Raw genomic sequence first — 16191 nt, 5'->3', positions numbered from 1 at the left:
GAAAACCAAAATATGTTGCCTTTCCCAGTAGAGAAATCTTCATTCTCATTTAATGGAAGATTCAGTCTGATGGAATAATGGCTGTGCACTATGATGGAAGAAGAATAAAGTCGTGGCTTTTGGAAGAAACCATCTTCATTGGGGGGGGAGAGGGGAAGAGAAAAAAAAAAAGAGGGAAGAGTAACTGTTAACACTATTACCACTGGACACATGAACTTCTAATCTGAGATTTGCTTTTCCTTCTGTAAATTGAAGTTTTGTCACAACCTCTCCCCCAAGGAACTTTAACTTTGGTGAATATACAGAATTTTAAAAACCACAGAGCAATTGTAGTCTCCAGGGGCGGACAAAAAAAAAGAAAGAAAAAAAAAAAAGGGAAAAAAAACCTCAGAAGTGCACTTTGTATATCCTGCCTCACAAAGGGTTAAAGTGCTGAGTTTGATACATCCAAAAATTAAGTACCTCTCCTAGTCCTTTATTTTTTTAAATGAAACTTTATCTTTGGTTTCTTGTATCTTCTCTGTAATTTTATCCTTTGTTTCCTCCATCTTCTCTGTAATTTTATCCTTTGTTTCCTCCATCTTCTCTGTAATTTTATCCTTTGTTTCCTCCATTCTATCTTGTAGATATTCCTTTACTGGTGGTGGTGTGGACATGTAGCCACTCTTACGTAGATATTTAACAGTGATGGATGTTCCTCCCAAAGTCACAGTGTATCTGGCAGGAGTTGCAATCTTAAAGAAACCAAAGAACACATCATATCAATAAAACAGGACAACAATATCTAGTAAAAGGTATTTTTAATATTGAGAATTTATTTTGGCCAGTGTCAGATACTAAAAAGATCTATTTATAAGAAAATAAGCCAATTTACAGTACATCCCCCCGAAATGCATACCTTTTACTTAAAGTATGCTTTTGACAAAACCAGCACAGGCATTAGACTTCCATTTTAAAGAAAACTCCCTGTGCAGCTTGTGGGACAAGCATTAGGCATCTCAGAATGCAATTCAGAACAGACAGTTTGAACACTGAGCTATATAAGCAAAGAGGAAATACTGACAACAAGATATGCTTTAAATTCTAAAATTCACAAGAGTATAGACATCTTTCAGTCCACAACTAGGACCCACACATAGAAAACTAGAGATAAAAGAGACCTTAAGAGGTCAGCTAATCCAAGACACAACAAACCAGGTTTGTTATGCTAGATAGACTAACCTGTTCTTTCAGAACTTCAAAGATAAAGCCTGCACAATCTTCCCTTTGTAACCTATTCTAGTGCTTCCACATCTTGAAAGTTTCTTCCAACACTGCCAGATCTCCCAGCTATAATAAAATCTTTACATTTAACCACATTTATTTATTGGTCTCTTTTAGGCACAGGAATAATTGGCAAGAGTAGTGCTTTCATGTTTTATTTAAAGGCGTTTTTTTCCCAAACAACAGCTAAGAAGCACATCACATTTTGAAACAAAACAGAAAAGTGGCATTCAAAGCAAATACAGTACTTTGGTTTTGCATGGTCTGACATGTTTCAAGTTTCCCAAACACGGATTGTGCACATATAAAGCAATAAAAAGAGACCCAAACCTGAATGTAAGTAATTGATTCAAATAGACAATGAAAGTACTTGACAATGATGGAGAACTAAGGTAGGGAGACAAACTAGCAAATCCTCTAGGATAAAAATAACTACTTCTATCTGGAAATCATGAGGTGTTTAGACTTTACCTCTTTATCCCTGTTAATTTTCTCAGGGATACAGAGGAATAACTTAATTGTAATGAAATCTCTGAGGGCAGACAATAGTTCTGCAGCAAACAAAGAAGTTATTTTAGAAATGCAGATAGACTCCTTAAAGGAACACAGAGCCCATATCAACTTGCATGTGACTATTTTTACTACAAAAACGAATGCTCAAGTATGTTTAACTATCAAAGAGAGAAAACAGCATTAATTCTTTCTGCTGTAAACAAATAAACCCCGTTTAGTTCACCAGGCAAGATTTAGAGCTTATTTACAAACTATAATTATACTTACTTTATACAACGCATATGCAGTTAGTGCATTTCCACTCTGGGAATTTTTCAGGATGTTTATTATACTGTCTGGTAAGCCAATCAACTCTAGGAATGGAACAACATTTACTCCTCTGTAAAAGAGAAAAAAAATTGACAACCTGAATTGGAATTTGAAACCTGAACAGTGATTTACAGTACCATTTCCATTCTTTGACTCCATTATACAAACTTTGTAGTTTGATAGCAAAGTATTTTTTCATTTAAGCAATATAGTTACAGGATTTATATTTCTGTACATCTAGGCAAATTAATGTTCTTTTCAGCATTCCAACAAGAGGTGACCCATTTATAGTAACCCTGTTGGGCTGAGCAGCTACTAACTTACCTGTGTCCCAGTTTATTATGTTTAGAGGTAAGTAGATACAATGGTGGTAAGCTAGCTACTCAGGCTCCAGTTGTACAGGTTCAACTTCATGTTCTGTTTTGCCTAAAATTACCTCTTTTTAAAATTTCAGACTAATCTGCGGCATGCCCAGAAGCACAGAATCCAGACTTCAGTGTCCTCCATTCACTTTTAAATATATCAAACAAATGGAATGTGGCAAAAGAAGAGGAAGCAACATGTCGTATGGACAAGACTTCAAGGGTTTTGTGCCCAGTTGTTCTACCTTGTCAATACAAGGTGGCAAGATGGGTGGAGGGAGCTCCTATCACAATTTCTTTCTATTCGAAAGCCAGGGAAGCTAACATCAGCACCAAAGAAAAAAAGACAGCCTGTCTTTACATTACAGTAGAAAGCTACATGTAATTATAGAAGACCTGACTTTCCAATATTTAGAGATGTTGTATTATTAATATCTTTATCCATTTCTACCTAGTATTTTAAGCATTCTTCTGTGCATGTGATCACTTTAGCATCAGGAACAGTAACAGTAACTAGAACCTACAATGTGACAGCCTATCCCCAGAGCAGAAAATGGAGACCTAGTAAGATCTGAAAAACAGCATTAACCGTATTATTTAATAAACCACCATTATTTAGTCTCGTATCATGAGCAGTCATTCTTAAAGTTATTTTTCCACTTCGAGAGGGTGCTGCTCCTGTGGCATGACAAACCAAAGCTTTGTTATAATTAGTTTCTAGTTAAATATTGCAGTTGTTTTCATCTGTCAAATACCTATTTTAGCAGCTAACTTAAGTGTTTCAAGAAAAGTAATCTTCACTCAATCTGAAATGTCTGGATGTAAGCATAAACCTGAATTCATCCAAAGCAAAATATTTTTATAGCTCAAGACCTTTATTCCTCTGACATGAGCTAAATTTAGAATGACATTTGGATCTATAGCTCCTAGAAAGGGCAATTATGCCAGCTGGTTAGAGTAACTAAAACAAACACTTGTGCGGTACGGCATTCTGATGTCAAAGCCCCATCCTCGCCGCCATGAACTGTCGTTGTTTCATGCTTTCTATTATTAAATATACAACACTAGCAATCCAGAGATAAACATTTACTCATATTTATCAAACCATTTGCAGATAGATAAAACCTCTTTCAACTGAACTAGCAGCTCATAGCTGGTATAATAGTTTTTTCTAATAAATGCCATTTTCCAGTATCTGGCCCACGCTATAGCTGAAAGAAATTAAAATTAAAATACATAATTTATCTTTTTTTTAGCCACAAAAAATTTTGATTTCCAGTTCAAACGTCAGTAGCAATTTTTTCAGTGGAAGGCAGGAAAGAGGAAACAAATAAAAAAGGAAAAGATACACATAGCTTGTGAGGAGCTCAGAGTGAGGTGAACGACATGAAAGTCCAATAATGAGGGAGGATTGGGGACGAAGGGGGGAGGAAGTGGTGAAATACTCCTCAAGTCCAATGGCAAAAAAAGAACAGGTCTATAAAGATTTCACCTAGCAATTTGTAATCAGGATTCCAAAGCCCTATCTTTATCTTGTGAGAGGTTACTAATAATTGCAATGCTGTTTACATCCATGCATATTTTGTGGAGATGAGCATTCCTTAAAACGTTAGCAATGTATCTGGTATAGAGCAATAACTGCATAATAATAGTACGTACATGACACTCTCATGAGTCCTATATACTTCCGATATTAATCTTGTGCTTCAGTTAAAAATGTAGCCTCATTTCCCTATTACATATAGAGGCACTTTTTAACATAATTTCACCTGTGAAAGTCAGTCTCAATTCAACAGCAGTATTGGGCACTGCAAGACAATATCAACTTACTTCATGGCTGCATAGTAAAAAGATCCAAACCATACAGTGGAAGTCAGAAGATGCACTGGAATCATGACTTTTCCATACTGTTTAAAAGTTTTTTTGAATCTTTGAACAAGACTAATTGATTTGTCTTGTAATGGATCAGGATCTGAAGAATCTGACTCTACAGGGCTCTGCTTGGGCGTATCAGTGGCCGAAGTCAAAGGATTTCTGTCTTCTGGTAGTTTGTGAGGAGCGTTGGCTGGCTGTGATGAAAAAGCACTTTTCTTCGAGGCAAACTGTGCTGCACCTACATGAAGACGTCGCTTAGGAGGGTCCAGTGCCAAGATCACTTTGCATCCAACATTAGACAACGCTGGTTGTCCTTTTAAGCACTGAAAGATACTAGTGCGAGGAAAAAACAAACATGTCCCGTGTGCCAGCTGAGATGTAGTATGTAATAGACTCCGTTGCATTTTGTCAAAGTGTGGCTGAGGTTTCTATAGAGGAAACGAGAAGAAAGAAGAAAAGAGTAAACAAATTGCATTTCAATAATCTGATTTCTAATTGCTCCAACGCCACTTGAAATTCTCAAATTTTAAATTGCTTTCTATTCTTCTACTTTAAAAGGTTTTCCTTATCTTGCTTTGCAGAAATTGTTACCTTCTACAATTAAGCAAATAATTTTAGATCTCAGTTCTTTAGCATTCTGAACTAAAATGGCCCCTTCACTTAACACACTCTGCTCCTCACAGCTAAAATGCTCATTCTAATCGCTAAAAACATTTTTAGATGTTTAGTGCTAACTACTGCTTTTATCTGCATAATCTGGCAAGTTATTGAAGTTACCCTTGAAGCTTCACTTCTAGTAGCAACTGATAGTTTGAGTGATACTTCCAGCCTACATAAATGTAGTATGAACTCACTGAAGTGCAATTAAAATTAATTTTTGGTGTCAACATAGTCTTAGTTTTGGTATAATTTTTCATGTTCCATACTATCTTGAACTAAGAATAAAAGTTCATACAGTAAAAAAAATCAGTTATAATTATTAATAATCAATAATCTTAATAGTAACAAACCTAACCACAGCAGCCTGCCAGTATACTCTTGTTAGGAAGGGGGACGGTACTGTTGAATGTTATGTATTAACAGGAGCAAAACTGAACTGCAATTTCAGAAATATTACAATGCAAAGAATATTTCAGAACTGTGGATAACCCAGTTAACCTTATGATTTTGAATACTTAACAGTTACTCCTGAAAGTTCAAAAGAACCATTGAGAGATTCTCCACAAAAGAAGAGAGGAATTTTGTTTGGCAGGCATAGACATCAAGAAGTCATTTTTTTTTCCCCTCAAAAATGCATGCTTTGAACTAGTGAATGAAATACTAACTCTCTCCCTTCCTTTATACAATGACTGCAAGCTACAGAACTAATTTTCCTTCCCTCCAAAAAAGTGCCACTAATTGAGTTTATGTAACAAATGCCAGTTAAGTCAGTTATATTACAACTTTCGAATCTTTCTGATGCTTTTACATTTTTAATTACCATAACAATTCTTGATCCAAACTAGAAATCGTTCAAGTTTAATTGAAATTCCACTGTCGTCTTCACGTCTGCTTCCCCTTCACCTATAGCCTTAGATATATTTCAGTCAGGTGTTTCGATAGTGAATTTGTCTAGGCTGCTGAAAATGATCAATACCTCATAACATAAGCAGAAGTTTTAAAAAACTGAAGCCATACATACCCTTTATTACTTTCCAGATATACAACAACAGAAGTATGATAAGGTTTGTATCTTCAAAAAGTTGTAACTCTTCCACTAGTTCCCCACCTTTCAAATATATGTCTTGAACATATTGATGACTCCGCTAAAATAGGAAAAAAGGTGCATTTAGAGAAATAGCAACAAGAGCAAACTAATATTATGAAGATTTTTGGTCAGCCTGAAACCTTGGTTACTGAAGTTATTGGTATAAATTCCCCTTTGGATACTGACATGCTAATGGGAGATTTTTTTTCCTGGGTAACTTAGAAGTTCCTCAACTGTGAACTACTGTCTCCTTCCAATAGAGAAAAGTTTAATAACCCAAATGCATCTGTTGGAACATTCCTGCCTATATGTTTTCTAGATATTTTTATGTTATTGTTGTGCTTGAATTAATTGCAATTACTAGAATTACAATGTTGGATATGGGGAAAAGATTGGAGGAATGATTTCAAACTCCCTGGAAACTTCTACCTTGCCTGTGAAGCAAAGACAGCTACTTTTGTTGAACTCATACTAACAGGAGGTATTGCATCAATAGGGGAAAAGGGAACTCTTGTCTCTACGTAAGCAAGCAGTTACTCACTCCTGTTGAGTTATGAACTCAGTGGGAGCCAAGAAGTACTGCTGCTTATAGAGCAGTAAATCAGCTACAGGTACTGCCTCTCAATGAGTCAGCTTTCTGTAAGAATTCACTGGAAGTAGCAACTGCTTGTGGTATCTCTGGTTTTATGAGAAGCAGAGATTCTTGCTGACTTCTTAGATCCAAATGCAATTGCTTCTCAAACAAAAAAATAGTGAAAACACTCAGCAAAACTCAAGAGTTAAGATGTCACTGTCATATGCCCACTACCTTACTGATTTATAGAAATTATAACCACAAACTGGAAGATGACAACTACATTGCTTGACTATTGCCACTTACACTCCTTTCCTGAGGGATAACACTCTCCACAAAGGACTGTTTTCCCCTCTCACTAATAGTATACAACAGCATCTGCTCTAAGGAGATTTTCACAGTATCACAGCCAGCGGACTCAGCAAAGCATACCTATCCACCTATGGGAATTTGGGAGCTCTTGAGCCAGACTTCCACCATTCATCTATTTTCAGTGGATGGTACCCTATTGAAAAATACCTGCTCCAAACAAGCTTTGCAAATTGCCACCATGCAGCATGGGGGAAACCATGCTCAGCACTCTGATTTTGGTTCATTAACATTATTAACAGGACTCTGCATTCCAACAGCCTTGGAAGAAGATCATTCTTCTGTACAGAAGCAAGAAGAAACTGAACAAGTAGTTCTGAATTTTCCCATTATATATAGTGTATACATAGTAGTATTTCTCAGAACACCGCTTCTAGGTTTTACTGTCCAGCACCTACTGACGGCACAAAAGTAACACCGTACCAGACCTCTGATTCATTGCAATGGCTGCGGAACACTGGGGTATGAAATAGCTTTCAGGGGGTGAGAATTCTCCTGAAGAAGCAATGGGTCACTACTACGTGTTCAGTACTCGTCAGTCAGTAGCTAACATAGCTGTGATTGGCAAATGAGTTTCAAGGCCTCTGCTCACAGAGTTAAGTGCACTGTATAAGACTTAAAAATAGAATGTCACTGATGGCTTTAAAGAGGGGGAACTACCAGGGCCACTGACAAGCCTGGACATGCCATTTTTTTGTTCCTATATCCTCAGATGGACTTGGAACTCATTAACTAAAGGGCTTTTCCCCATGATGCAAGACCTGGCTGGTCAAAGGGAAGGTTCTCTAACCATCTAGGGCAGATCCTGAAAAGGTCCTGAACCTTGTAAGCACAGATGATAATATGGTTCTAGCTAATATTCTGTGAAACAGCTTACTTTTTGCTTCTCCACTTTAAAAAAGTTTTTTGCTAGATACTTGATATATAAGAAAAGGCTTAGATATGATAGTGCTTACATTTGAGAATAGAAGAAAACAGGTTTTTCAAAACAAGGTTGGAGTTTTCCTAACAATCCTACTGTGTTTTATAGGTACGTGCTTTATTTTACTTATCTAAATGAATAACGAAGAGACCTTTGAAGTGTCAGTAAGCTGAGGATGATGCTACTATCCAGCAGCACTACAAGACTAAAGGAGGGAAGTATTGTATTTATAATGGTTACAGCAGGATGTAGGAAAGGCAAATAACAGATTAATACAGCATACACTTTATAATTGATTTTAAAGAAATAAATATTGTTAAGGGGGTGATGAGTGCAGCTGCTCAATTGTAATATTTTAATTACTTGGCTCAACATTGCAAACAAATCTTAAACAGGACAGACAACTCAAAGTGCACAATAAATGTAGTTGGAGTTCCAAAGAAATACGAAACTGTAGTTGTTTCATCCTTCTAAAACATGAGATGAATACAGAGAAATCTGCCCTTTAAGATGCGATTAGTGAAAGGCAGTTCCTAGTACCCTGTGCACTCAACACGCAGCAGGAGAAAGTGTGTCAGCCTACGGATTTGAGGCACAACTTTATTCTCCAAGTATAATACTCTCCTTAAAGAAATTACTGGAGCTATAAAAGTTATACAATGGCCCCTGTAACTTTTGTTGTTAAAACCCTTCAGATTCTAAGGAAGTCAGGACAGTAACCTAAATGTTATCCACAATTACACCTAGTGACTTTTCAAAAGTTATTTCTTCATTTTAGTGTATTTCATTTTTCCATGCTGTTGCTTGACGATGCAAAGGCACAGAAAAGGACAGAAGCGAGAAGCTTCAAATACCAAGACGGAAAAGCAGCTGGTCTGTGGCATGAGAATTTTTTTGGGGGGCATTTTAAAAGATCTTAGATTTCTACATTAGCTTTCTCTTAAAAATGCCACAAGGAAAAAAAAAAACCCACACCCCAACAACATGGAGACATCTAAGGACAAATATAGCTGTTCTCTGCTGTAAGAAACTCATGTGGTCAGTGGCTAAATGCTAGTAGGACAAACTACAAAATGAAATACAAACGCTTCTGGGATAAGGTCTCCTCTTCAGTGCTGTCATATTCTGGCTAACTATTTAGTAGTATCTCCAGCTGGCTGTAAACTGAGCTGAAGAGATCTTGACTGTTCAGGACAAACTCCTGGTTGGGATTCTTGGACATCCATTTAGTTCCTGAAGGCACGTTTGTCTCATGGCAAGCTATTAACAAGCCCTCTGACATAAAGGGAGAGCTCTAGTGGCCTCTTGAGTGAAAGTATAGATCAGCTTCTCATTAGAGTGCCAGAGGTTTTGTTTAGGAAACTGGTACTTCTGTTACAATTTAGATTAGCTTTGGCATGAAACTGACGTACTGTAGAAGTATCCTGTCTCTTGCATTTGCTCTCCTAAATCTTTGCCTTCCAGTGATTATTTTGTTCCCAAGGACAACAAAAGTTCAGGATCTTTTAATGTCACAGATTTGGTCTGCATGACTACCACAAATTAACGGGTTTGGATGTGTACTAACATTTTAAGCCAAAAAGAAACAAGGCATCATTGGGAAAAAAAAGAAGTAACAAGCAAGGCTGACATAGGTACAGCAAAGGCTGCTGTGGATATCTGCTGTTGGAAAGAGAAATCATGCCAGAGGTGCTGTCAGATGAAACTTTCATCAGGATAATTTGTATGAAGGCAGTGACCCTGTTACAATTAACATTTTTTGAGCTACCAGAGAAATTAAAATACAAGAATGGGGGTGGATGTAAGATGGCAAAAACTTTAGTGTAAGTTCTTTTGTAAAAGAGGTCAGAAAGCATCTGAGGGAATTGAGGGTATAGTATATTAAAGTACACTAGCTTATTTTCTCAGTTCTACCAGAAACACCCTGGACACAATATGTAAATATGGATGAATTTAAAGCATTTTTACTTGTTCTTTTACTGTTTAAAAAAAGAACATTAATTATACCACAGGGGAGTTCCCAATGAAAATCCACCAGCTTTTTCCACTCCCAAGGCACCTTTCTATGAAACCAGAGAATTAATTTACATTCTTGTCATTTTTAGCGTAAAATCAAGCAAACTTTGAGGGTTGTGTGTTCTATGGACAGAAGAATTTTGAAAGGACACACACCAAGTTTTCAGAAATCCTTTCCAGCTACCTTTCAGATTGCATAAAAAGCAAATGTACAGATATCTCATCCAAACAGCTCAGTTTAGTAAAACCCCCACTATATTACTTACATTTTTACTAAACATAATTTAAAAAATTGTTTTCAGATTTAAATTGTTCTTTTCAAGAACTTATTGACAGTATATTTTAAAAAACCCCCATCTTGCCTAGCTAATAAACCAAAATAAGAAAAACACAACTGAACAGAAAACATATATGGGTTGCCTAAAAAGCTGGGAACACATTTTAGAATCATTATGATAGTAGTGCAATACATGCAAAGCATCATTGTTTTTTCTAAACTCAATGTAAAATATAACTATAAACCTCTTGGTAACTGCAATGGTTCAGCATAGCATGCAGTCACTATCCATGGACAGGAAAATGGCAGTGTATAGGGACTTTTTTTCTTTGTATTAGTACTTTAAGAGTGTATGAATGAGTATTTAGAATTTGTATTTCAACCTTTACTACTTTTGCAGTGTCCCTGATACAATCTGTTATTCATTCTAAACTAATAAACTTGGTTATAATTTGAAGTTTGGGCATCACTAGCTGTCTAATCCTGTCTACTATTCAGAGATGTCTAAAAAAATATTACACCACATTTCAGGTTAAAGGGAGTAATGCAAAATAAATCATGGCGAAATTTATTAAAATCTTGGTAAAAAACCATCACGTTAAAACAAATGAAAGAGTAAACTCTTATAGACAAATTGCCCTAAAACATTAGCCCCATCCCACCTCCATCATGTCTAATCTCCAATATCTTCACTTAGTAAATGCTATGCTATGCTATAATTTTTAAATTGATCATACTACTATGGTTCAATACTGACATAAGTGGAGACAAGCCAACAACTTTTTTACCCTTATTTTATCTAAACTTCTCTTGTTCTTGCTAAAACAAACTTAGTGAAGTCAAGAAAGTAGAATAAACCCTCATAGGGTCCTTACACACAGAGCAATCTTCACTACTAAAATCTTCTGATACTTAAGTATTAGAAAGCGCAACAAAAAGAAGCTTTAGGAAGAAGAAAAGTTCTTGTAGACATTTATAAAGTCTGAACATTGGATTCAGAAGGCGAATAAAGCAGTAGAACCTAATACAATGTCTGTGTGTTGAGTTATAGATCTGGAATGCTAAACAGGAGGCTTAACAGTTGATCTGCATCCAGTCAATACGACGGTGGTATCCCCATTTTCCTCTATATTGGAAGGCATTAGATCTTAAGCTTGCACGCAGCTAAGCATTATATAAAAGTGCGAATGTCCTCTCCCTAATTCTTCTAAGAGAAAGTATCACAGTCATTTGTAGTGCTTTCTGCTCTTCAGAACTATGTTTTTAATAACTGGTGCTATTCCGCCTTTTAACTCTGTTTTCCTGCTTTGCAGCGCTGAACAGCTATGCTGGGTTCCTTCATTCAGAAGTTTCATTCTGCCCTCTACTGAATTTTTACATAATTACACCTCTTATACTAATACTACAAAAGGTCTCTACTCTCCACGATTCCTTCCAACAAGTGTAAATTCGCTGGATCATGTTCTATGTTGGTTCCAGAGCCCCCCAAAATAACAGGCACCATGTGTCAAGGGGAGGGGAAAAAACCTGCCTTTTAAAGTGCTATCTGATTTGACTTTTTGTCCATTTGTCACTCTATAGACACGTCTGCAATAAGCGAGTTAGAAAAGTTATGCTTTTAGAGGTTAATTAAGCTTAAAAATAGGCATATACATCTATGCAAAAAAAATTTTAAAAGCCCTTTGTTAGTTCAAAGCCGGCGTTGTACTAGTCCGCTTATTATTTTGCCCTTCTGGACATTACCCTTCACTTTAAGCTAATGATCAAAATAAGACCTAATTCTGTCTCCTTTCTATTCCACTCTTATGTAATAACTTTCCCAAGCAACCCCTAATAGCCTTTTTCGTCCTTGTATCTCCCAATGTATCATTAGCTCACTCCCCTCAAAACACTTGGGTTTTTCTGTCAGAGGGCCCTTAACACGGAGGTGTGGGGGCACGTGTGTGGTGGTACATTTTGCAAAGCATTGGGAAGTTTCTACTAGATAACTAAAAGGGTCTGCAAAAGGTAATTCACATAAGCAAGCCCCATGCCAGCAGTTTCCTGCATATGGTTTTGAACTCCCTCAGAAAAAAACCCACAACTGAACTGGTGAGGGGTTGGATGCTAAAATACAACCAAATAAATAAATACACAGATCAGTTTTCTACACTTCACTGAAACATTGTTTGAGAATCTCTTAGGATCTCCCCTCTTGATCGTCATTGAACGTCTAATTGGCAGATTCCTCGCCTCTTTCAAGTTTCACTGAGCATCTCAAGAGTTCTGACTCTGCATTTTAACACACGCTGGAAGACATTAGAAACATTACTGTTAGTTCTATGTTCAGGGTTCAGATATTTCTTTTATGAAGTTCTGCTACCTCTCTTTAGAGACCAGAGCTACTGTGCGCATCTCTTTCCTCTAACAGAGCCATCAATAACAGTCAAAAGGTTGCAAACAAAACTGAACTCCAGCTTGCTCAAGATTTCCTGCTATTCATAATTTGGATTCTAGTAGCCATGATCATTTAATAATCATCTTTCTGGTCACTCAGGATTTCGCTGACATATAAAATTTAGATTATAATATGCAATTTAAACAACCCTTGGAGTTATAATTAAATATTTATTCCTGAAAGGTCTAATGAAACAACTGGAGACACAACACGGATACTGTGACTTCCACTAAAACATATGGTGCTAACGCAAATAAAGTTCAGCCTTTTTGACCGGATCATGGAATAGGAGCTTAGGTATTCAAACACTTTCTCCTGCCTAATTATAAAAGGTATTTATTAGGAATACGCTTAAACTTAGATCTTAGCATCAACTTTGTACAGCCTTCTGCCTCATCTTGCATTGTGACTACCAAAACTGTCTTTTCTAGCCTTGAAAAGTGCCATTTTTGCCACCTTGGATCTTTGCAGGTCTTGTCTCATTCTTCTGTGTCCCTTCCCTCCATAACCCAATTGTAATCAACAGTATTAGCCGTAATAAAATTGTTACATAATATAATTTGCATTTAAAATACTACAGAACACTTAAAATAATAACCCCCACCAAGTAACAAGTTTTTTACCCATCAAATTTACCCAAAGTGCTTCCAAGACTTTCAAAAAACATGCTCAAGGGAAAACTCAAAAGCCTTACAATTAGAAACGAAGTAGGAATAAACGTAAACCAGCCCCAAACCACAAAAAACCCCAGCTTCAATAAGAACAGAATTCACAGCAGAAGCATTAGGTTCAAGATTTTTTTCTTTTATTCTCTCACCACATTTATCTCACATTTTCAAACACTGAAAAGCTGTCATTTTTCCCAGCGAGAAATACAGAACGTTCATCTTTCAGCTGAATTACTGTTGGCAGACATTCACTTCCAGTATAAATCTTTTCTAAATATTCAAAGTAAGTGTTGAATTCTCTGTTGTGAATTCAAACTTGTCCATATGGGGAAATATGTGTAGTATCAATCAGAGTATCTTGAAAAATTATGTGTGAAGAGGCTGATCATAACATTTACAGAACACACACATGCTCAAAACCACACTCTTCATCTAATTTTTAGTAAATGCCATTCCCCCCATCTCTACAAATGAATGTGAACTGTTCTTATGAAAGAAGTATTATTTTTATTAAAGTCTTGACACCTGAGTGGATAAACTTTCTTGCCCACCATTCAGTTTAATGCCTTACACAGCATCTTTTGCATAGAAGACATGATTGCTCATGTTGCCAGCCACACAAACAACAAAATGACACCATCTACAAGTGGCCGAAAGAGCAGGAGGCTCACAGAGCTGTGTCTTTACACCAGAAGGAACTCTGATGGGACTTCAGTAATAGGACTCTAATAATACTCCCGCTCACAGTCTGAAATAGCATATTTATTACATTTCAGTATTTAGATTGAGAAAGGAATTCTGCGACTGCGACACTGCAACCTTTGAAAGCACACTGCATTCTACGAGATGTGATCAACAAAGCCCAAGGCTTGTGTTTCAGCACAGAAACATCCCTCCGTCAGAAAGTACTATCCTATGGCCTGAGACAGCAGGAAGCAAAAGATGCTATTTAATTTTAACATCAGCAAAATCAGCTTTTAAATCCACAAAATGTTAAGAGCAAATAGTTAACTGACTGGTACACGTTGGGGCTAAGCACTCCCATTACAGTTAAAAGACAAGCGCTTTCACGTTCTACTCAACTCTTCTGTCAGCCACTTTTGGAAGAGACTTACAGAACTGCTGTAAAGCCACTCACATATTTTTATTTAGAACCAGCAAAATCCATCCATCTGAAAAAACTACTGCTGTGTTTTATAATTTGTTCATGAGCACCCGACTGTATTAACCCCCATTCCCTTCCCTCATCCCACTCTGCAAGGACAGACTACACAAGTTCTGGAGAGATGCAGGGGACCATCTGCTACAACGCTCTACAAAGCCACAATGGCAGCCATGCAACTTCTTGTTTTGTTTATATAAGAACTGTTACACATGGTCAAGGTCAGTTTTTGGACAAGATCAAATAGCAGCAGATCCATGGAATTAAAATTTACAGCCCAGCTAAGTGGCACTTTCATTTTCTGATGCGCACAGACTAAGACCTAGTTTTACCATTCGGATGTCTTTGTTTAGAAGGAGCAGTATCATGTCTGGAAACGTAACAAAAAAATTTCATTTTTTTGTTGAATCATACAATGGGTAGCTAGTTTGAAGATGATGCGGGTGAACTGAGTGATGGAAGGCATTGGGGTAGAAGGGATTGGAGCTGTTCAGAAGAAACACCGTGTTCATGAGAACACAGATCATTACCATTTGTGCTGCAGAAAAGTCTAGACACCAACCAGGGTAAAGCCCTACTGTATAATCCCAGTGTGTTAAAGGAGAAATGACTTCTATCCTTAACTGCCTGCTCACGAATACAGACAAAAGGTGGGAGGACTGACATAATTAGACACACCAGTCTGGCCTGCTAACACCTGGTTAAACCATAATTTTCCTGACAGTTTGAAGCAATACATTCTTGACTTAATATGGACAAAGTATGCTGGACTTAACACACCTGTACTGGTATCTTCACAATCAACTGAATTTAGGAAATTAGGAATCAACTGAAATTATCATCTATTGATAAGGATTTTTTAACTGAATAATAACTTTCTACTCTTACTGTAATTTTATTATAAGGACATGGACATGAAAAATAATCTGTGGTTTTTAGAGGAAGTATCATGATCCAAGACTTAAAAATTAAGAAAAAATGCTCTAACTTGAGCAGTATCTTTTTTTTGTTGTTGTTGTTGACATACTGCAGAATCCATTTGTCTCAAGCCAAAGAATCTACTAGAGGTACTTTATAGTCATTAAGAACCCCTGACCCTGAGGTTGACCCTTGATCTAAAGTGATGGAACTAGGTAGTTATCTATCAGAATATCAAGATAAAAACCTTATAATCTGTTGTGATGATATTTTACTGTCCAGGAAGACTTCAATCATGTTTTGGGCCCAGGCCTCTGTTCTTCTAGTGGTTTTATTCCATTCTTAATACTGAAATATTGCTGATTGATGTTTAAATTGCTTCAGCATCTGATTTTCAAAGTAAGTTCAGCTTCAACTATCTGGGTTCACAGTGTATCAACACCAACAAGAACTATGTTGGATCTTCTTCCCAATCTGCAAAACTAACTGATTGCAAGGAATGTTACGGATTCAACTAGCAGTTTTACATTTTAAAAATCAGTACTCTTTCTGCTTTTGTCATTGAATTTGTTGTGGCCTTATCTTCAAGACCCGTCAGAACTCCCTACAGATCCAGAAATGTGTCAAGATGCAAACTGAGGGCTGTTATCTGGGATAAGGGGACATCAAGAACTCCCTGTCTTGCAAGTCAGACTTCAGTTTCTTAGTGATGCCTATAAGCATACACACAGAGCTAGGTCAGTTTATCTGGAGAAAAGATCATCTACAGGAGAATTACA

General features: G+C 36.9%; 1 protein-coding gene across 1 annotated transcript; it reads right to left on the bottom strand.

The window, feature by feature from the left end:
• Positions 1 to 328: 328 nt before the first annotated feature.
• Positions 329 to 6121, bottom strand: FAM210A (family with sequence similarity 210, member A). The gene is made up of 4 exons (XM_009583723.1): positions 6004 to 6121; positions 4278 to 4750; positions 2044 to 2155; positions 329 to 734 (listed from the first exon to the last, which is right to left on the bottom strand). Exons 2-4 carry the CDS (start codon positions 4724 to 4726, stop codon positions 468 to 470), a joined length of 828 nt encoding a protein of 275 aa, XP_009582018.1. The 5' UTR covers positions 4727 to 4750; positions 6004 to 6121; the 3' UTR covers positions 329 to 467.
• Positions 6122 to 16191: the final 10070 nt, after the last annotated feature.

This window comes from Fulmarus glacialis, unplaced genomic scaffold (genome assembly GCF_000690835.1).
Source record: "Fulmarus glacialis isolate BGI_N327 unplaced genomic scaffold, ASM69083v1 scaffold15458, whole genome shotgun sequence".
Classification (NCBI taxonomy): domain Eukaryota; kingdom Metazoa; phylum Chordata; class Aves; order Procellariiformes; family Procellariidae; genus Fulmarus; species Fulmarus glacialis.
This window is presented reverse-complemented; position numbering and strand designations above follow the sequence as displayed.

Bases quoted from the DNA above. Each gene is read 5' to 3' on its own strand.
- FAM210A (XM_009583723.1), bottom strand. From the start codon at position 4,726: ATGCAACGGAGTCTATTACATACTACATCTCAGCTGGCACACGGGACA. The intron at 2,156-4,277 runs GTAAGTTGATAT...TCTCTTTTACAG, and splicing joins TTTTACTATGCAGCCATGAA to AGGAGTAAATGTTGTTCCAT. The intron at 735-2,043 runs GTAAGTATAATT...GGTTTCTTTAAG, and splicing joins CTGCATATGCGTTGTATAAA to ATTGCAACTCCTGCCAGATA.